Source organism: Caretta caretta, chromosome 1 (genome assembly GCF_965140235.1).
Source record: "Caretta caretta isolate rCarCar2 chromosome 1, rCarCar1.hap1, whole genome shotgun sequence".
In the NCBI taxonomy this organism is placed as follows: domain Eukaryota; kingdom Metazoa; phylum Chordata; order Testudines; family Cheloniidae; genus Caretta; species Caretta caretta.
The window spans coordinates 144388429-144410266 of NC_134206.1; the positions used below are offsets into that span (position 1 = coordinate 144388429).

At 43.5% G+C, this 21838-nt stretch overlaps 1 protein-coding gene across 5 annotated transcripts in view; it reads right to left on the reverse strand.

Annotated features, from left to right (window-relative positions):
* Window positions 1-2926: 2926 nt before the first annotated feature.
* PCYT1B (phosphate cytidylyltransferase 1B, choline) overlaps window positions 2927-21838 on the reverse strand; it is a 45127-nt gene continuing 26215 nt past the window's right edge. For 4 of the 5 annotated variants that reach the window (XM_048863315.2, XM_048863324.2, XM_048863296.2 and 1 more), the window contains 3 exons: window positions 17137-17279; window positions 12261-12449; window positions 2927-6493 (listed from right to left, as the gene is read on the reverse strand). In XM_048863315.2, the coding sequence (XP_048719272.1) occupies window positions 6281-6493; window positions 12261-12449; window positions 17137-17279 (545 nt within the window). In that variant the 3' untranslated portion in view covers window positions 2927-6280. The remainder of the gene's footprint in view (window positions 6494-12260; window positions 12450-17136; window positions 17280-21838) is intronic. The other variant, XM_048863335.2, reaches the window with a different exon arrangement.

Below are 21838 nucleotides of genomic sequence, written 5' to 3' on the forward strand. Positions count from 1 at the left end.
GTTTGTGTAACCAACGATGATTCTGGTGGGGACTTGTACCTTTAAATCATTTGTTTCTCTGCCCTTTTCAATTATTTTTAAAATCCTTATTTTTATTTTAGAGCATAAAATGTATCTCCAGCTCGTACATGCTCTTAGCTCTTCTCTGCAGCTTCCACCCCCCCCCCCCCCGCCCCCCATGCTCAGGGATAGCTATGACTGTCAGAAGAATGTTTCATCTGCAACTGCTAAAGTAAATTTAAGATCAAAGAAGGAAAAGAGTGAAATCAGGGTCATGAGATGTTTGACTAATTTTTAATGGGGAAGAGAAAGGGAAAGTCAAAAGTGTTGTGTTGTTTAGAGCTTCAGCCAGGCCAAAACTTTCCTATTGAGTCTTTAAATAATGGTAGTTTCAAGTAATCCAGAACACCCAGCAGTGCCCTGAGTGCCTCCACTGTGAAAGCTAGGGGAAGTGTGTGTGTGTGGGGGGGGTAAATCAGGATCAAAAGGGAAAGCTAAGAGTAGCTCAAAGGTTCCACTGCATCTGGGCAAAGACTAAGGAAGGCTTGAAACTCATGATATATGATGCTGCAGCATACCTGAATACCAATATCTAGGCACCAGCGGACAGAACTCTGTTGATTTTGAGTAAAACTGAAAAACCAGAAGGATGAAAATGGTGGACACATGGAGCCCATGGCATCTGGTTAGCAGAGCCAACAGCTTTAGCCAGTGTCTAATTGTCTATAGACCAAAGACCCGGTTGACGGCAGCCATTATTGCCTTCAAACATAACACCGCCTCCTACCCCAGCTCTGTCCTCCCTCCCAATAGTTTTAAAATGTTGACACTGAATGATTTGTCTCTCAGACCTAAGGAAGTGGGGAGTGGGGGTGCACACAGAGCCTCTGACATGGGTGGAATTGGGGGGCACGTGGCGCACCTGTGAAGGTGCAATGGCGGCATACATGGAGCCCCTGGGATGGTGGAGAGAATGGTATGGGAGGAGAGGGACAGAACCGTGGTATGTGGCAGAGCAGCAGATGGGGGGCACATAGAGCACCTGGCCTGAGGAGAGGATGTGCACAGAAGGGGCGGTTCAGGTTCAGGAAGCTCCTGAAAGAAATGTAAGGGGATGGGAGAGTAGTGCACAGAGAGCTTGTGTGGAGGAAGGTAAGGAGTCCCCTTGGTGTACACAATCTACTTGGCCTACAGAAACAACTGTGTGACCCTCTAGTTTAGAAAACACGTCTTTCACTAAATGTAATTGAATTTTCTTGTGGATTGCAGCTCTTCAATTCAGCAAGGTACTTGTGCACATGTTTATTTTTAAGTAAGTAAGCAGTCCCATTGACTTCAAAGTTAAACACATGCTGAAATACTTTGCTGAATCAGGGCTTGTAGCGAGAGGGGAGTGAGGGAGAAGCTGTAATAAAGAGGTGGGGGGGGAGGAAAGGGAGTAGATGAAATATCTATTTCAAAACCAGCAACAAAAGATCCTCCAAAACCCAGCCAAGAGCAAGCACCCTTGGCCCAAACCTAGTGGTGGTGAACTTGACAAAGGAAGGAAATAGTCTTGTATGTGGAAACTAACTTTTCCATGTCTACACTAAGGGTAGGGACTGATTCTTGAATATAAATGCCCAGATGTTTTAGAATTGCATTATTTTAAATTCATTGCACCTGTAGCCTATCGGATGGTTTGGGTTAAGAATAAGTAGAAGTTAGGAGCCTCAGTGGAGAGGAATACAGGAAACTGAAGATGCTAGTGTGAGAAGTTAAAGGCAAGTTGGAGAAAGTGCGTTATGGGAAAGTAAGAGTTAGCAAAGACATGACCATTATGGTTTTGTTATAGCTAGTTGAAGCAAGGTTTTTCAATGTTTTTAAGAATTATAAAAGTTTGATTAAAATGCTATCTATATTGATAGTATGGGAAGGACATTGATGCAGCTGTTAATTTAAATAATGTATAATATAAAGAGCCAATAAGTTTGTGGCAATATAATTATGATGAAGGGGAGTTTAATGTTAATTAGCAGAGTTATGAAGTATAAAAAGTAGTTTTGCTAATTGCATGGGAGTTCCAATTAACATCATGGGTAGGGGTGGGTGTTTCCAGGATTACAAGGTGTACAGTACTTCATTCTTGTCAGTGGACTGATCATTAATACACCATTTCATCTTTGAGTGTGAGTGTTTGTGTATGTGGTAACTGCATGCCTATCTGCCTAACTAATCATCTTCCTTTTGAATAAAGTTCAGTGCTATCCCTAAAGTGTTTCCTAGTGGTCCTCTCTAAATACATTTTCTGTAACTGACCTAGACGTTTGAACCTGAAAGCTAAGCTGGGTTTTATTGCGCCCTTATCTTTAACAACTTAATATTAATTGGAAATTAATTAAAAGGTTACATGCCTACCAATTATGGGTGCCGTCTAACAGAAGCTATACTGTAGCAGAAAGAGAGTAAAATCCTGTTTTCTACTCTTTAATTAATTGTATAACTATATATAAGAGATGGCTACTCCCTGCTTGAAGAGCTTACAGTCTATCTGGGACGAGACAAAACATGGGACAGCGGTGCAGGTGAGGGAGGAAGCAATACTGAAGACAGCCACACAGGACAAACTCCTGGAAGAAATGGGTCTGTAAGTGGTGAAGGCAGGTGCTTGGCGTAAAGGAAACACAAGGCATACACTGCAAAGCTAAGAGTAAGAGGAAGGTTGGCAAGGAGCTAATAGGAGAGACAATTGGGAGGTGGATGAGTTTAGCAGCAGGGGTTTGGACAAGTCAGAATGGCTGGCTGTGCTGTTTTTCAGCTCACTTAGTATTGTGGCTGTAGAGACAGGGGATGTCCATAATGGAGCCACTGGGGTTAGAACATGGGCTTGATGTTACCAAAGAACGTTCCGGCAGAGCCGTAGTAAAATAAAGAAGGCAACCTGCACTCTCTGTTGTATTTAATTTATTTTCCCCATGGAGCTTGGGCTTATAAATAGGAACACAATAAAGCAACACTTGTTAAAAATAAAAAATGAAACCCAGTGATGACCAAAAAGTGCAAATCATCATCTGTATGTCCAGAGATGGTAAGGAGGTTGCCTGTCTTCTCTGTGCATGGTGGATATACGCATGGAGGGTGGTATCCTTACTAAGAGAACAGGCGTTCGGGCTTAGTCTTATCCCAAACGCAGACCACACGTCTGGTACAGGTATATGGCTTTGTCACTCGGTAAACCACACGTGACTCTGGGAGCAATAGTTAAGCTTAAAATGAGGTCATTCTGGTGAGTGTCTGTCCTGTTTCCCATTACTAGCCAAGCAGTTTAATTTTCCTCCAAAACTTTGCTGAACAGAGGGCATTGTTTGAACAACAAAAAAACCACCAACCCTGACAGCCTCAATCTCATTTGGACAGGGCTTCTTGGTATAAACAGCACCGTAGAGAGCAGGCTGTTCTCACTGTGAAGGGGTGGTTTGTGATGGGAAAAACTGAGGAGTGGAGAAATCAGAAGAACAAACAAGCACACCCTAGGGATGAAATTACAGTAGCTGGTTGCCTAAGGTGAACAGGAAGGTTTTAATTACACTATCCTCTCTCACAGGGCAGGTGGCAGCCAGACACTGTGGCCCTCTTGTCATTCTCACTAGTAAAAAGCAGTGAGTGCCCCTGGTACCATGATAGCTGCCTGTTGTTGCAACTCTGTAAAGGGACTGGTGGTGTCTCCAGAAAACCAGTTACTCAGCAAGGATGTCTCTCCTGGAGAGAGAGTCAGATAAGGGCTGGGCTGAGGTTGCATATGAACAATCAGCTAGGCCTTGCTGGGTGGATAACGGAGTACTTGGCTAATAGAGGGAAAACACGGGGCTGGCTTGGGGGCCTGGTGCTAGAGTCCTTCAGTGGCCCACCTGGAAACCGCTGAGGGTGGGGCTCATTACCAATAATTTCTAACTCTGCAGGGAAAGGGAATGCAGCCAGAGGGTAAACTGCTGCCAGGACCTTGATATACATGAACACACACTGTACATTTACACACCAACACCTGTTTTTCACAAACTCCTATTCTTGATGCCTCTCTGAAATGTTACTGTTAGTCTGTTCTTCATGAGCTGGAGCAAAGTCCTCTTCTTTTGCTGGTTGATCTCACCCTTTTTAATCCCCCTGTCTCTCTCTCCTTCCCACTGGAGCTGTGTTGTCCTGTCTGTACAGGAAACCAACAAAATGAAGAATACTAAAATCTACAGTAACTTTCACACTGTGATGTGCTCGCAGCATGAAGGAAGCAAGTGAAGCAGTTGGCTTTTGGCTACTGTTGTCCATGCCATTCCTTGTTCTGGCAGCCGGGCAGGCTGCAAATTGGAATTTATTGCAGGTTTAGTATGCCTTGCTGGTTTGGTGCCCAAACCACTCAGTGGACTGGATGGAGAAACACTTGACATGCCAGCATAAGAACATAAGTAGGTCCAGTACAGCAGCCTCTAGAGCAGTGGTCCCCAAACTTTTTACCTTGTGCCCCCCCTTGGGGCCAGGAGTGGGGGACATGGACAGGAGTAAGGGAGCCAAGGCTGGGACCATAGCTAGGGGCGGGGTGGGAGTGGAGCTGGGTGGTGCTCCCTCGCTGCCCCTGTGGGGGCTGCCTCCCCCAAATGTTCCTCCTGGGCCCCCTAGGGGGGCATGCTGCACAGTTTGGGGACCCCTGCTGTAGAGGTGGATCGAGCAGATCATTTCTCTGTAGTGCTGTCTGATCAGTTTCTAATCTAATTTTCCAGGCTGGGAGGAACACGGGAATCTTATGGGAGGTAGTTCAGCCAGCCACAGAGCGGTATGTCACACAATCCAACAGCCACCCCTCCCAGTGGTTGCTGATCTGGCGTAGATGGAGTATGAGGGAAGTCTCATCTCATGCTGAGCTGAGAGGCTGGTGATTTCAACATGATCGTGTAAAAAGAAGGAGAAAATTTCTTAAAGTTGATGTTTTTGTGGCTCCGTTAGGGATATGAGGATGCTCTGAGGGAAGGAGAGAAAACACCAGCATCCAATTCTATGTATAAAGTTTCGTTATTTTCCAGCTGGGCTCCCCATGTTTGGATGTATTAAAGGCAGTTGCCAGCAGGAAGCTAACTGGATCCCAGACTGGGAATGCATATCCATGTGTGTGCATGCATGTACTGTATACATAGCTGTAAAAAAGTACAGTCCGTATATGCTTTTGTCTTGTTTAGAGATATGCCAAAAGTTTTAAAATTGATCTGATTGATACATGGGATGGGTAGAAACGCTGTTGCATAGACAGTCGGTTGATAACTGACATCTCCAAAGGCGTGGTAGTCCCAGGAGAAGTGTGGCTGAGGGGCTTTGGTTCCTGTGTATTCTTAAGGTGATCACTAAAACAGCCCAATTCTTTAAAATATTTTCCCCCCAGACAAGAAATCCCAGCTAGAACATTCACTGTCCTACACTGCAACCTTCAAAGCAATGTCACAAAGAAAACCAGAACACAACAGGTGGCTTCTGAGGCACTAGGAACAAGGAGTGAGATTTGCTAAAGCAAATTGGATTCACACTATATTCACCTTTGCACATGCCCTGACAAAGGCCTGGTCAGCAAACATTCATTAAACTCAATCTGTTCAATGCATCTCCAGTGCCGACTGGCCAGATCCCTGTTGCACTGGCCTGGTTTAGTTTTTTGGTGGCTTTTTTTATTTTGAAAGAAAAAAAACCACATTTCCTGTAACAAAGAAGCTTTTTGCTGCTGTGACATCACACTGGCAGGGCTCAAGTTTAGTAGGGTGACCAGAGAGCAAGTGTGAAAAATCAGGACACATTTTTTTTCCGAAGGTGGAGGTATAGATGCCTATGGAAGAGCAAGCCCCTAATATTGTCGGGTCACCCAAGGTACATGCAGAGTCCAGAAGTGGCTCAATTATCTCTTCACGCAGTGCTGCTGCTGTGCCCATGCTGACTCAGCCTAGCTCAGGGGCTGAATATTCCCCTGAGTGCAATTTCCCCGAGGTTCTTGTCTGGCCCTAGCAGCTGCAGCAAGTGGTGACTAGTGACAGGTACTTACTCCAAGGTCATGTGTGTGTTGGTTGTCCAGGTGTGTCTGAGCCCCCATGGGGCAGAGATGAGCTGTTCCTGAGATCTCGTCCCTTGCAATGCACCACTCTCCTTGCAATGCCTTTTCCTACAGTGCACTCGCCTCTGTTAGAAACAGCTGTATGTAGCTCCTCTCCTCCCAGCCACCTGCAGGTTATATGAGTGGTGGTATCTTTATTTTTTTTTAATTGTTTATTTTTCTTTACTTCTCATCCTCATCTCCTTCGCTCATGCTGCTGATGGAGGCTGAGGCCGCTTTCGGAGAGGAAGGGGGTGAGGCTTTATTGAACACCCAGGGGGAGGGCGGCGACGGAGAGCGGGATGGAGAGCGGCCGCGCGTTGGACTGCTGGTTGGGCTCTGCCTCGGCGACAAGGCCTGGAGCATTCGGCCACTTCGCTCCTGAAACATCTGTTTCTGAAAAGCAGTTTGAAAAAGAGACTGTGTGAGTCAGGCACAACAACCAGGGGGTTGGGTGCTGGGAGGCCAGTTGGGGATAGTTACCTACATAAGGGGAGAGGTTCTTTGACCTTGAGGAAAGGGAGAGGCTTAACATGCATTTCTGCTCTGAAATATGGCCAGTCAAAATGGCACCCTGGAGTCCCCTGTGTTGTTGCCTCTCACTCATTCCAGGCAAATGCTCACACTTTACAAGCCAAATGGTTTGGGTACCCAGCAAACTGGTGTGGATGCAAAAGTGCTGCTGGGAGCTTTCCAGCTACACTACACATCCTGCAGATCTCTGCAGAGACGCTGAGGGCAGAATTTAGTTAGTTGTTCGATTCCTGGGTGAGCCAGAACAGACTTCGTTTCACTCTCGCTTAGCTGGGCTGGCTCCACTGTACCAACAGGAGTCAGTCAGAGAAATATAAAGTCAGATTGGGCAACCTGGTGGTTATTCACAGAGTTGTCCCTTAGGTAGGGCGAATCGGGGCAACCACTCCGGGCCCCACACTTTGGGGGGCCATGTGGGCCAGTGCAATTAGCCGGTGCAGTCGGTCCCAGAAGTGACGGATTAGTCACTTCCACCCAGGCCCCGCACTTCCCTAGAGACGGCCCTGGTTATTCACATCTGAAGTCAATGGGACTACGCTTATGTGATGTGTGTACAAACCGGCCTTCACTTTGTTGTTGTAGCCAGCGGAGATGACTCTGGATACAAGTATGGGGTGAAATCCTGACCTTATTCAAGTCAGTAGGAAGTTCTCCATTGACTTCACCCATGGAATAGATCTTTTGAGCAAAACAAGATGCCACATTTTGGTGTAGTCACTTTTGAGAGCAGCAATGTACTGTTAAGTTTGTGACAAAGGAGACGTGGAGCTTAACCTTCAAGGTGGAGTGGGGAAGGTGCTGTCTGGGATACTTCTTTTGGAGCTCTTACTGCTGCCTGAGTCACTGAATTGTATTGGTAATTCTTTCAACAGCTTGCAGCTGGACTGTGCTCTTGTTCAGGGCAAAGTGTAGCTCAGGTGTGACCGTGTGTGAGCTAACACATTGTAACTAACATGTTTCTAAACAGCAGCAGAGGCAGGGTTGACACTTTTGACAACAATGTTAACAACCTTGTCCCCTTCTGGGCTTCCTTCGAGGATTGGACCACAACCCACTAACACGGTTTGAAAGGTGTTAAACCCTGTTTACACCATTGTTTAGAAAGATGGTTAGTTAAAATGTGTTTGCTCGCACATGCCCTATATTTTTAGCCTGCACAGAGCAAGTGGCTGCTTGCAGCCCGAGTTCTAATGAAAAGAATAAGGCCTTATCTACCTGCAAAAGTTGCACCACGAACCTGCTAAACTGGTGCAAACTCTTATTTTTGGCTAACGAACCTAAATAAGCCTAGTTTAAGCCAAAATAAGTGTGTCCACACAGCCTTTGACACCAGTTTAACTAACATGATTTAAAAGCACACCTTAAGTTTTTGCCCCAAGGCTTCCTCCTCCAGAGTATTTCCACGCAAAATAAGAAGAGCGCTTTCTAGCTAACAGTTCTGCACAGCAAGTCAAGGCCTTGTCAGCCAGCTCTTGTCCAACAAAACTGCGTGACTTGCTCTCTGCCAACTAGCCGCAACTTCATCTGGCAGTGTTAAGCTTTTGGGTCACCTTTTGTCTCATGAAGCTGGTTTTCTCTCTGTCCAAACTCTGAGCCCTTTTTGCTGCCAGAACTTCTCCTGGTCAGAGCTGGACAATAATCTCCAGATGAATCCTGCCCCACCCTCTCATGGCTAGCTTCCACTGCTGCACGGAAGATGGAGATGTGTCCCCCTCCTGCTCAGTGCTAGAGTTCCAATTCTGTGCCTGCCGAATACCAGCTGGATCTACACATCTAACCACAACACACATAACCCATACAAATACAGGCCAGAAATCGTAACAAAAACCTTGGGTTGGATTTCATTTTCCATTGCTCTAAAGAGGAATAACTGGCAAGGTGTGTTATGATTTGGTTTTTAACTTTCCTTTGAAATATGTGGTACTTGCCAGTGCTGGAGGCAGAATAAGGGTTAGATGAATGAATGACCTGCTCTAATATGGCACATCATATGTTTCTAGTGCCATGCATGGCCTCATGGCTGAAGTACAGGAATACAGGAGATCATCTATTTCAGCTGTGCCCAGACATCTTGTGTGGTTATGTAAATTGCTCAGTCATGCTATAGCTCTATTCTCTATCAGGGATAGCAATACTTTTCTATTAGACCAGTCATAGGGCTATGAGAAGGATAAATCTATGAATGTGTATGAGGTGCTCACATACTATAACAATTAGTATGATTTCAAAAACCATAAGTAGCTAGTAGCTAGCAATGTTCTGATCATACAGCTTGCTGAGTATTTTCTGCTTTTCTTTTCCTCTTGGAGGACCCAAGAATTCCATGATTTTTCTCAATTTGGTTTTTTCCCCCAAGTCATCAAGATCTTGTGCTGTGGTGACCTTCCTTCTGGCCAAGAAGGTTGGATGGCTCCCTTTGGAGCTTGTCAGATCTACTACAACAGCAGCGAGAGGCATTGCTGAAATGAATGGAAGGCCCTTCTGACTTCTGGGGACTAAGCTAGTTTCTTCCACCACGCTCCTGGTTGCTACTGGCCCAGGGAGTGAAGTACCAAACTAGAATAACAAATCTCAATTAACTCCAGAGCCCCCACACCAACCTTATATTTTATCTTCTATTTGAATAGAACTCTAAAAATTAACTAGCTATTATCAACTTAATGTCACACTCTGCCTTCAGCTGCAAAACCAAATGGTAGAAGAGGATACAACCCCAGTAAATTCAACTTCAGCACAATATTCAGGTTGGTATCCCTCCCACACCCATGGCCATGTGTCTCTACTCCTGTCCTGCTCTCTAGGTTTGAACTATTCAATGCTTTGTAAATCTCCTGGGCTAGCAGAAAGTTCTTGCTCTTTGCAGTAGCTTCCAGCCTGCTAAGTAGAGGACCGGTTCGGGCAGGAAAGGGTCAATAGTGTGACTAGTCCAGTGCTGTCAGAATGTAATCAATGCTGGCAAAGATCCCAAGCCTGTAGCAGCATCACAATCAGTTTCAGTAGCAGTCCCAATGAGGGGTTTTAGTGTGGAGGGTTAAGAGAGGAAAGTGATGTGGTCTGGCTCTGTAAAGTATTGGTGCAAGAGTCTTTGTTGGGTTTAGGAAGTTCTATGGGGCTGTGCAAAAGTTGCATTTACTGTGTATGGAAGTCTCATTTTCTTTACAAAATAAAAGTGACCAGGTAAAGAACCTAAGCATTGGAAAACTCCCTCTGAAGGTCTGCAGCTGCTGCTATTTGAGCTTCTGATTCTACAACACACTATGGACATTTCAGTGGGGTCATACTGCCACAGTTTACGGTCAGTCTAATCAAAATCCAGGATCCCGCATTTAGTGCACAATATACTTTCAATCTGGACCCTGAAGCCCACATATGACTGACTTCAGGCTCTGGCCAGTCAAACATATTTCCAGCAATGATCAGGATTGCTCTCCACAAGCTGAGATGTCCCAGTTGGGGAACTGAGCAGGTTGCTCTTTAAACTAGTTTCCTATAATGTTGCTCTATTTCTGAGGGACTTTTGTAACCATTTTTATTTTTTAAAAACATGGACCTTTTTGAACATCTTTCTTCAAATAGTTCAGCCCAGAGCAGCAGAGGCTGTAATACTCACACCACCAGCAGGTTTGTGCAGGGAACTTGCTCATTATCTGCTTTACGTTGTACTGCACTACACAAGTGTGAGATTGCAAGACCGCTTTCGGTCTGGCTCTTTTCCTAGAGTTTTATATCACATTCACTATTATTGTATCACAGCACCTGTGGGACTATCTGAAGGAAATAAACTGTGTATAAAACTATCTTGGTGAACAAATTCTCAAATGAATTCTATCCATCCTTTGCAATTTTGAAAAACAGCATTTTAACCTTTTCCAGAAATTATATATGATTTTAAGTGGGTTGCCCAGCCCTTAGTTTATCTTTTAGAAAAGGGATGCCAGCACAAAGTGTATTATTTCACAAATAGTAATTATAATAATAGCATATTAATGGAATGCAAATTACTGATCTAGGAATATAACATGCCTATAACTATTCCTGGACTTTTAATGTCAACATTCAAAGCAACATCTAACTAACAATGATGTGGCAAATTAATGTTAATAACAGTTTTGACACTAATAACAAGTTATCATTATTAAAAAAACCAACCAATTTCCAGTTGCCAGGCTGAAGATGATTTCTGAAAACACCTCAGTTCACTGTCACTAAAGCTTTCCTTAGAACAGTGCCAGCTCTGATTTCACTCTTTACCAGAGGCTTTTATGGGACTTTGCTCTGCAAATGTGTCTGCATAAAATTACATCTGGTTTCCTACTCTGCATCTGCCATCCTAAATCAGAGAGCCAACAAATATTCTTTAGCAGGAGTTTTAGCCAACTGCTTTTCACTAAGGAATTTCAGTCTATAAAAATATCTAATGTTGAAGATAAAATATTTCTCAATGGTATTTTTTCTAGTGCTTAGAGCAGGGAACTGAGTCAAGGCCCTGGCCTCTATTCCTAGCTCAGCCAATGACTCAGAGCATGGCCTAGTATAGTGCAGATGCCACTTATCTTAGCAAAGCAGTTTTGCCAGTAATGCTTATTCCAGCCACATGAAATGAACTATATTGGCAAAAGCACATGCTTGCTGGTATAACTGCTTCTGCACTAGGGGCTTTTGCTGGCACAGCTGCACCGATCAGCTCACATCTCTTCACACCCCTGACCAACAGAGCTATGTTGGCAAAAGTTTGCAGTGGAGACCTGGCTTTAGGCACTCTACCTAACAAATAAGCCACACTCTCTGTTCTGAACAGCTTACAGTCCAGTTTTAGACATGACACACTAAATTAGAGTAACAAACGTGGGGAATGAAGGAAAGGGTAGGCCCAGAGGTGCAATTTTGTGTGACTCAGTTAACCCCTCTGTGCTTCAGTCTCCCCAGCTGTAAAACGAGAACTGTAAATAATCCTATGACCACCTTTGGGAAGCTCCATGAAATCTCTGGATGAAAGTGGCTGGGTCAATTGTTCACAAAAAGAAGTGACTTACAAAAGTGCATCTTGAAGCCTGGCCTAAGATGTGTATCTCTCTGCAGGCATCCCTATGAGTCTGATTATTAGGGACTGAAATAATTTCTCAGTATAAATTTACACCTGACTACAACATGACCATTTTTATATTTATTATGCTATTTTAAAATATTGCCAAATTCAGATTTTTAATGTTTCCCTGTCTCTTTATTGCCATTTTCTGGAGTATAAGCTTTCCCTGGTATAGGTGCATAACTCCTGTTTATTGATGATGCGGGAGGGAGGGGGAAATAGGCCTCTGTGTATAAATGTACAATGTATCTGTTAATACACAGTACTACCTAATGCAGTCTTACACTGTAACATACTTGGTCACTACATAATGTTGGTAGTGCCTTTTAAAAATACAAACGCAGAAATTGGCCTGAAAAGGACATTGGAAGCGGGAGATGTTTGCACTGTGGTTCTAGTACATGTTGTGGGATGAAATGAGTGGAATTGGCACTGACCTGCTAGATTGGCTTTCAAAACAAAGACTGCAGCAAAAGCACTTGCTATGGGTCTGTGTTAAGAATAAATCGAAGGCAGACAGAATTCCTGGAATGAAGTACCTACCCAAGCTCCGTCGGGTCCAAACAGCTCTAAAAAGTTGCCAATGAACTCTCTGGACTTCTCTTCCCATTTCTGAATGAGGTCATGGCTCTTCTCTTCCACCTTATTAACAAATTCTTTTGATTTTTCCTCTACATTTTTCACCTTTTCTTTCATTTTGTCTACTTGGTTCTGAAAGCGATATTTCTTTTCCTGTTTGAAAAGTATGTGTGGACAGACAAAAAAATTATCAAGTGGGTTTGGGGAAAGAAGAAAGCTTGTTAATTGTGCTTAAATACACAGGGCTTTTTCTGACTACTATTGTGTAATATTTTAATATGTAAATGTATGGCTGTTCTGAAAATATTTATCATTTAGTGCTTATCATGTGTTATGTTCCCCAATAGAAAAACAGAGTTCTAGATACATTAAAATAGAGTGTTCTTTAAAAATAATGTCAATTTAGTATTCGTGCAAGTAAAGAACTAATACCCAGGCCTGTAGCAGGCAACATGCAAATTTCCCCACACTCTCTTGCCAGTGCATCCCAATACTGGCTTGCAGCCCTGATGCTATCCCAGTCCAAGGTATCTCCTGTGAAGAGATCTCTTCAAAACAGAAGAGAATCTTCATGATTGTGGCTTTGGATAATCAGCGGTCCCCTGGTTATACCTGAGAGGTTTGTCTAGGCCAGAAGGCTAGCTGACCAAACAGTTGAGGAGTGGAGGGAAAGAATCAATGTTCAGAGATCCGCTCAGCTCATCGGAAGAGAAAAAGAATGGGCTCTCAGCGCTGCTAAGTGCCTCAGATTCAAAGCTTTAGTCTTGAAAAGCTTCTAAACTCCTCAGAAGCACAGCCAGTCATGCAGAGCTTAAAGGCTCTGAAGCTCTGTCTCTGGAGATCTTATGAGCTCTGTAGGAGCAGAGCTTCAGTCAGTTCACAACCAACTTTTGGCGGCCTGGGAACTTCAGTTAACTGGAATTCGAGTAAATCTGGATTACACAGTAATTAACTAATTAATTTTCCTCTAAGACAAATGTTCTTTAGCTCCACTGTGGCAGCTTAACCTATAAAAGTGCAGCTTTGGTTGAAGAAGTGGGAGTGTAAATTTGGCATCTTATGACTCAAGAGAATCTACTTCCTATGTATAGCCAGTCATATTTTCCTTGCTGGTCTTGTTAGTATTGCAGTTAGGTGAGTGTGAGATGGATTTTATTCCAGCTCAAGCATCATCAGTAGAATTGTTGAAGTCCAGTTGCAGAATCTTTATTAGTTGTGAGGAAGAACAAGCCAGAAAATACGCAGCTTGACTTCCAGCTTCCAGTTTGAGTTTTCAGGGTTGGCATTCAGAAAACTTTTTGTAAACCTGTTAATTAATCAGATATGATAGGGAGTCATTGAGGTCTTGATTTTTCAAATGTGGCCATGCAAATGCATACACCAAAATATGTGAGCATTCACACACCTGATTTACATGCACAATTCCCACATTGCAGATGCAAATTAGTTTTGTGCTTCTGGTGCAGCTCGTTAGTTATCTGCATGCTTAAATATCCAATTTGAGCAGGCAGTTATGGTAAGTACACAAAGTAGACGCATGTGCACACACCCCACACACCCACCCACACACACACCTGTGCACTTGAACTTTTAAAAATTAGCACCATGGGACAGTGAAAAAGGAGCTCTACAATGCCATTTTAGAGCTACTTTCAGAGTTGACGTGTGCTTCAAAGTTTACAAGTTCTAACATAGGCCCATACTTTTACTAAGTCATTTTTATGCTAAACATTTAATGGAACTAGCAATTGCATTTTATCTTAAACTCAAAATATTAGCACCTCCAAGCTGTTGCTGACACAGAAATTCAAAAGGACACAGGAGCATTTGTTTTTCAGCTTAGTAGGACTAGCCAAAGTGGCTAAATCAGGATAACCCCACCACCCCAAACCCCACAGTTACATAAGCAACCAAGCCTTAATTTAGGAACGCCAGCATTTTGATTGTCTACTGGTCCCTTTTATTTGTTTTGAAACACTAGAAGCCCTTGGAGAAGAGCAGAGCGTCTCCTGTTAAACTAGTTTCACAGTAACAGCCGTGTTAGTCTGTATTCGCAAAAAGAAAAGGAGGACTTGTGGCACCTTAGAGACTAACCAATTTATCTGAGCATAAGCTTTCGTGAGCTACAGCTCACTTCATTGGATGCATCCGATGAAGTGAGCTGTAGCTCACGAAAGCTTATGCTCAAATAAATTGGTTAGTCTCTAAGGTGCTACAAGTACTCCTTTTGTTAAACTAGTGTAACCCTAGGCCAGCAGGGACTTCAGAACGCATTAGGCTAGGTTGACACCATTATGCTACAGACCTTGCAGCGACAGGCTAAGGTCATCCATGTAGCTGCTCTTTGCAAGCCTGAGAGAGCTCTCCTGTAAGCATAATTAAACCACCCCCAATGAGCAGCAGTAGCTATAATGGCAGGAGAGCGTTGCCCACCGACACAGCACTGACCACACCGGTGCTCCTGTCGCTGTAACTTATGTTGGTAAGGGGGTGTGTTTTTTCACACCCCTGACTGACAAAAGCGCTAGTGTAGCCATAGCCTGAGTCTCTAGAAGTGGGGTGAAGAAATGCCGCATGTGCTATGCAACAGTAATACCCTCTGACCAGTTAAGAAACAGATTTGATGAGCTCCAAAGCAAATTCACACCCAGTGTTCCTCTGTCTGAATGATGGCTGCAGTATTGATCCTCCTGCGTGGATAGTTACAGCAGGGAAAATATGGGGAAGCCTCTAGGTCTAAAAGAAGGATACATAAGATGCCCCTACTCCCACCTCAAACATGAACATAGAAACTAGCAGTACAGTAGACCTGGACTGAGAATGAAGGTTCAGAGGGAAAATCTAAGGATCCCAAGGATCCACCTAAATTGGAATGACCGATAAATCTTGAGTCACTGCCTGAATTAAATTAGTGAGCCCCTTCATGATGTGCCATTTCCAGGTGGGAAATATAAGATCCAGTGCTCCGAAATGAAATGAAATATGAAACAAAGACCAAGAAAATGCCTATGTCTGTGTTTCCAACTCCAGCTGAGAGGTGCATATTACAAAAAAATCTATAGACTGTCTGATTTATTCTATCTCAAGTACGGGAGAATTGTGCCACTCAGCCTGTCATTCCTTGGCTTGAGAAAGGGCCAGATTTACAAAGGTTCTTAGGTGCCTAAAGAGACAGACAGGCCTTTGGTGGGACCAGTGCTTAATTTGTAATGAAAGAGGTGCCAGGGCTCAAGCAGTTTTTTTTACTTTTTACTGACGCGGCAAGCCCAGAGGTGCTGGGGCTATGAACCACCAAGCCGAGAGATGCCGGGGCTCAGCCCTGGCAAGCCCTGATACAAATTAACCACTGAATGGGACTTACCAAAGTGCCTAATCAAGATAGGTGCCTAACTCCCAGTGCAAGTCCCAGGGTCTAATCCCACACACACAGTCTGTCCTCATTGCTTAGAAAATATTTAAGGGGGCACTCTTCAAAATTACATGTCTGTCTGAAATAAGTTTGTTTGCTCTTGGAACAAGTAACACTTCAGATTACTGTAAATGAACATTTGGAGGGAGAAAAATCTTCCCCCCCCATTGCCTACTTTGTGACCTGATAGCATTTTATTTACAGTTTCCCCTGTTGCTCATATGGCTCTTTGACACAGCAAAAGGGGGGATAGATTATTAAAGAAAAAGTAGGAAAATATAATTGCAATCCCACAAAAATTGGCAAGGTGTAAGACTTGACAATACTTTTTACTCATTTTTTTCAAAATTGGCTAGACATCTGCTTAAGTGTTTCTCTTTAGCAAAGTGCTAAAGTGAGCGCTAATGAAATAAATACAACGATCCTGTACATGGCAAATAAACAGGAGAAGGACATTTTGTGATGCACTGTCCTTCCTTTAACATTTTTTCTCATTAACTAGCTGTAGCCATTCACAATGTCCTTTTGTAATATGGCACAGGAGCTTTTCAGCATTGTCACTTTCCCGGGGCTATGCTGCTAAGACTTGAAAGAGAAAATGGCGGAAGGGAAACTTATGTTTCCTTCACCTCTTTACCCTTCTCCTGGACAGTACAGAGAGTTCTGTCATTAGACGCTGCTTAATCCTCCAGAGCAATCCTCAGCAACCTCTGAGCTTTCATATTAGCTCTCTAATTCATTCCGTTCTGCTTAGGTTTTGTGTCACATGTTATATGACTTGACACACTGCTCTCTGACTTCTGCAAAATTTGTCAAAACAGTGGCTCACCACAGATTTCCTTTTTCACCCCCTGGGCTTACACTGGACCCTTTAAGCTTACTATAACATCTTTTTTTTCTTTTCTTCAATGTAATTGCTTTGTAGAGGAAGAAAATTGATTGCAGACACTTGTGCTTTCCACGCCTTTTCCTTCTGATCTCTGGCATTTGGCCACATCACAGCAACAATAAGGAAACAAAGTCAAACTGCAGGCTGCTTTTTGGAGAGACTGTGACTGTCTTCCTTACCTGATTGGAAGCTTTTTTTAGCGGCAGTGTTATTAAATTATCAGCAGCTCCATGAGAAGTATGCAGTAGTTCAGAAACATAATGGGAAATTGGGAGTATTGGCTTTACTTAAAGAGCTACAGTTTCCAAGAACTATGCCAAGTGGTATATTTGAAACTGATATTTGCCAGGACTTCTTAAAAATAAATCTCAAGCCCACCAATGTTCATTTTTCCCAGTTAGTTTTAACTAACTCCTGCTCTGTTTCATCTCCCATGTCAAAGACACTAATTTTCCTCTTGTGCATCTTAAACCCTACTCCAAGGTTGGGCTTCTAATGGAAACCCTATCAGAAGAGGGAGAAGAGAAGATGTGCTTACTTACATTTATAAAACTAACATTCAGCTCTTTGGCGGTATATCCTCTTTGGAGGTTGCGTCGGGCATAGACATCATAGTCTCGTACAATTCTAGTAATGATGTCTGATGTTGAGATACCTTCAGTTCTCTGTGTTGGTACAAACATTCCTGGTGAAAGTGGAAAGCAAAGAGAGATGAATGACATGACAAGACATCACAGCAGTTAGGCAGGGATGCATGTTTTAGCATGAATGCTCCTGTGGATAAGGTGGGTAACTGGGAGCTGAGAGATATGCAGTGAAATTCTGAAGCTAATGGGAGTTTTGCCATTAATTTCAATGGGCCCAGGATTTCACTCATGTGTTCTAATCCTGGGTCTGCCACTGGTTTCCTGTATGACCTTGGAGAAGTCATTTAGTTGCTTTGTGCTTCATTTTTTCAGCCTGTAAAACGTGTATAATATTTGCCAGCATCCAGTGTTATTGTGAGGTTTAGTTGGCTGTCTGTGGCATTATAAGATCTTTAGATTGAAGATGGGCAAATTGTTATTCTCTATTGCTATTCTCATTCCCTTGAGCTCTTTGATTCTCTCGTATAGCAGAGATTCTCTATTGCGCTGAAGGGGTAGTACAAAGGAAGTGTTGTTTGCTTGTACTCTTTCACAGGAAGAGGAAGTACAACCGGGGTGGTGAAGAGCGCTACTTATTATTATTACTAGCTTATTTCCTCTAAATATTTGACCAGTTTTTAACTGTTTGCCATTAAGACTAGCCCATGAGTACTGTTAAATAAAGCCAGAGGCAGAAGCAATATTAGCAGTAAATGTGAATACATCTTCTGTACAGCATTGAGTGAAATAATGCACACCATGCAAAGATGAAAACTCAACTCGTAGAGCCAGTGTCTGGCTTATGAAGTAGAGATGACTGTGTTAAGCATTCCAAGCTCTCATCTAGGGATAGGCAAACTAGTTTGAATAAAATAATTCTACTGGTCAACCTGGAAAAAGAGTAATGGCTTTGATAGTTCAGTGTGAGTTAACGGCAATTAATCGACAGCCCTAGTAATGACCTAAGTAGGTAATGGAGACGGAGGTTAGGCCACCCACTACATGAGCCTTGGGCCAGCGGAGCTCAGGTTTCACACTTCCACTTGGAAGGGAGAGCAGTTTAAAGGCACTGTTGGTGAATGATTCACAGCCCAGAGAGGCATTATACTGAGAAAACACTGTTCTCCCACCTTCAACTCAGAGTGTCATAGAGATGGAAGGATATGTAAAATATTAAATAATAAAGGGAGGAGAACCTCAGGGCATTGTCTGGCCCAGACTTATGTAGGCCAGATAGAAATGCAAAGGGCCCGCACTTCGAGGGCCAATAGAGTAACCGTATCCAAACAAGCCAAATAAAGCTCCAGATCCAACCATTTGTTTTAACAGTTTATATAGGAAAGTGCAGGTGATACGGAGTTGTGAGGCTGGACTGGAAATAGTCTTGTGAAATAATAGTACTTACTACTTAACGACTTAAAGGATTGTACAAATATTAAGTAATTAATCCTCACAATGCCCCTGTGAGGTTGTCACGGAGATACTGGGCAATGCTCTGGAACTACTCCATACGAAGCCAGTCAGGACTCTGGGGGAGCTTCCTCTCTGTGAGCAGACTGTCTCCAGAGCAAGAAGCTTACACAGCTTCGACCTTCCTGAGTCTGACCTCAGAGCATTCAGCATCCCCTTCCAGACCGTGCACTTCCCACAGCGAGTCCACACAGGCGGGGCTCCTGGGGAAACCAGAGGATCCTGCACCCTAATTCCGCAGTCAGACTTGACTCTCAGCCAGCCAGTAAAACAGAAGGTTTATTAGATGACAGGAACACAGTCCAAAACAGAGCTTGTAGGTACAGGAACCAGGACGCCTCAGTCAGTCCGTCTTGAGGGGCAGGGAGGCCAGAGCCCCAACTGGGCCCCCCTCCATTTCCCCAGCCAGCTCAAAACTGAAACTCTCCCATCCCTCCTCTCACCTTTATCTCTTTCCCGGGCCAGGAGGCCACCTGATCTCTTTGTTCTCCAACACCTTCAGTTGGCACTATTGCAGAGGAGGGACCCAGGCCATCAGTTGCCAGAAGACAGGGTGTCGGCCATTCTCTGTGCATACACCATCACACTTGCCCTCTAGGGCTCTGCAACAATCACACACCCTTATCCCACCACCTAGATGCTTAAGAACTGCATAGGGGAAACTGAGGCACCCACACAGTATTCAGAGAAAACATTAAGAACATTCCCACTTCGTCACAGAGATAAGTAAGCATTGTTAGCCCAATTTCACAGGGTTCAGGGAGGGAATCAAGAGGCAACAACCTCTCATGATTTAATGATGAGCACATCATTTCCCCCCTCTATATTCTGATTAATATTCTGCTAAACAGTTTTAATCATTGTCACAATATTCTCCCTAGCATGCTTTTCAGAATTGCAGCAGTTGCTAAGGAAGCTATTATGGGAAGCAGTAAAACATATCTAAGCACAGGTTAGAGCTAAGAGCATGCCTGAAAAAATACTGGCTTACAATTGATTTAGCTTAAACCACATTTTTAGTCAGGTTTCACAAACAGACCCTGGCATGTAATATTGGTAGGAGAGCAATGCTTATGTTTCTAGAATGAAAATGACTCTTTATTAAGGGAACTATTTGCAGACATGCTGCATCTGCAGCTAGCATTCTAGCCACGTGCACACAGACTGACTTCTTGGCACCTCCTCCAAACCCTCCCTCCTGTAACCTGTGTTCCTCCTTCCAAGTTTCATGCAGGTTGCTACGAAGTTGAAATTTTTTTATTGTCTTAAACAAAGCTATCTTTACAATAGGAGATCAAGAATCACCCTTCTGACCAGCTTTTACCTGCTGTTAATCTCTGTTACCTGTCCCATATTCATTTTGTGTGTGAACCTTCTACTGCTGTCCAAGGTAGTTTGGTGCAAGAATCAAGTGCAAAACATCCAACAGAGATCCACAGTGAGGATAAGCGTGGACGGGAAAGGAGAATCAGCCCATACTTTTCTTAAAATGGGAAATTGATGCTGGTTAGTCATTTACTGAATGGTCTTCAATGTTACTAGCTAAACAAGTCACATTACTGACTGTCTGGGGCATATGTAGGACAGATAACCTTGCAAAACTGAGAAATAAAATTAAGCATGGTTCAATACAACTTTCTGATCTATTGCATTTCTATCAATCATCAATTAAAAAAATTAAGGATTTTCTGAGCCCACTGCATAGTTCCTTTAAAGCTATACAGTCCGTTTTTATTAAGGTTCTCCTCATCTATTAAATCTGGTTGTCTCCTTTTCTTCCATTCCCCTCACCTGTTCTAATGCTATTGTTCTTCAGCACCAAACCTAGCCTCCTTTCCATGGTGTTGAAGACCCAATTTGCTGCAGAAAACATGGAAGGGGAAGGGGTGCAGACCATGGAGAACTTTTGTAAAGGGCTATACAATCCCCATACACAGCACTGCTCCCCAACAACTCTCTACATGGCAATGTGAAAGGGGTTGTGGGGCTAAGGAAAGTGAGAAGTGACTAGGTTCACAACTATGCAGGTTCATTGACCAAATCCCACAGGCCAGGAGGACTGACTGCAGTAATAATGTTTTCATATGGTGGCCAAGGATATCACCTATGGAGATTTCAAAGCATTTTACAAAGGAGGTAGGCATCACATGTGGGAACTGAGGCACAGCGCAATGAAATGACTTGCCACACACCAGGCCAGTAGTAGCTCTTGGAATAGACACCAGTTCAGTGCTCTCTTCACTCAGCCATGATGCTCCATAGTCTTGGGGAACAGATTCCATCTCCCTCCATCCCTTCAGAGATCCCAAACACACATCTGCTTACTTCAATTATCTAGTGAAACCCCTCAGCCAGAGCCAACGTGAGATTTTAATGTAAAATTAAATCTGCAAGCTGGGCTGACCATAGGAACAGGAGAGGTGGCGTTACTGGGAAACCTATGGACACAGCACTGATTCCAGTTACAAATAATGGCCATTAAAAAAATTGTAAAGGCTTTTTCTGCTCCCTTTTTAACCAAATGTACCTGAGAAAGCTAACTAAGGTCATAGGGGAAGAGTGCAGTATGCAATTGTACCAGTAACCCTTTGTGATGGGGACTGGCCTTTGAAACCTGACCTAGGTTATGTGACTTAAGTGAAGAAAAAGTTACAATTACTTGTCAGAACTGTGTCACACCTTTGTTTTACAGTAATGGAGAAGTAAGTGTTGGCTCCATGCAGCAGCCTGAGAATTGCTAGATTAGCCCTCACTGTCAGCGCTTGCCAAAGACTGATTAGTAATGATACTGTAATGTTTGACTAATAGGCTCTTAATCTGTTCATTTTTGACAATGTGAATTCCTCAAGGAATCAACACATAATTAACCTGTTGGTCACTGCATATTGTGTGTTCTCCTCTGTTCCCAATCCTCACAGGTTGTGAGTCTGTTACAGCGCCCTGTTTGACAGCCTGGCACTTTAGCTCAATCGTACAGGCTCATGCTTTTAGCTCACTACAAGGTAATAGTTACCAAACACAGTGAGCGTTTCACTTAACACTTGCAAATTACCGCATAGTAGATTCTGAGGCCCTAGGAAATTCTCGAGTGCACACATTGATGTAGGCTGGGAAGAGGGAGAAGTCTCACGTGCCTGAAGCAGTCTGC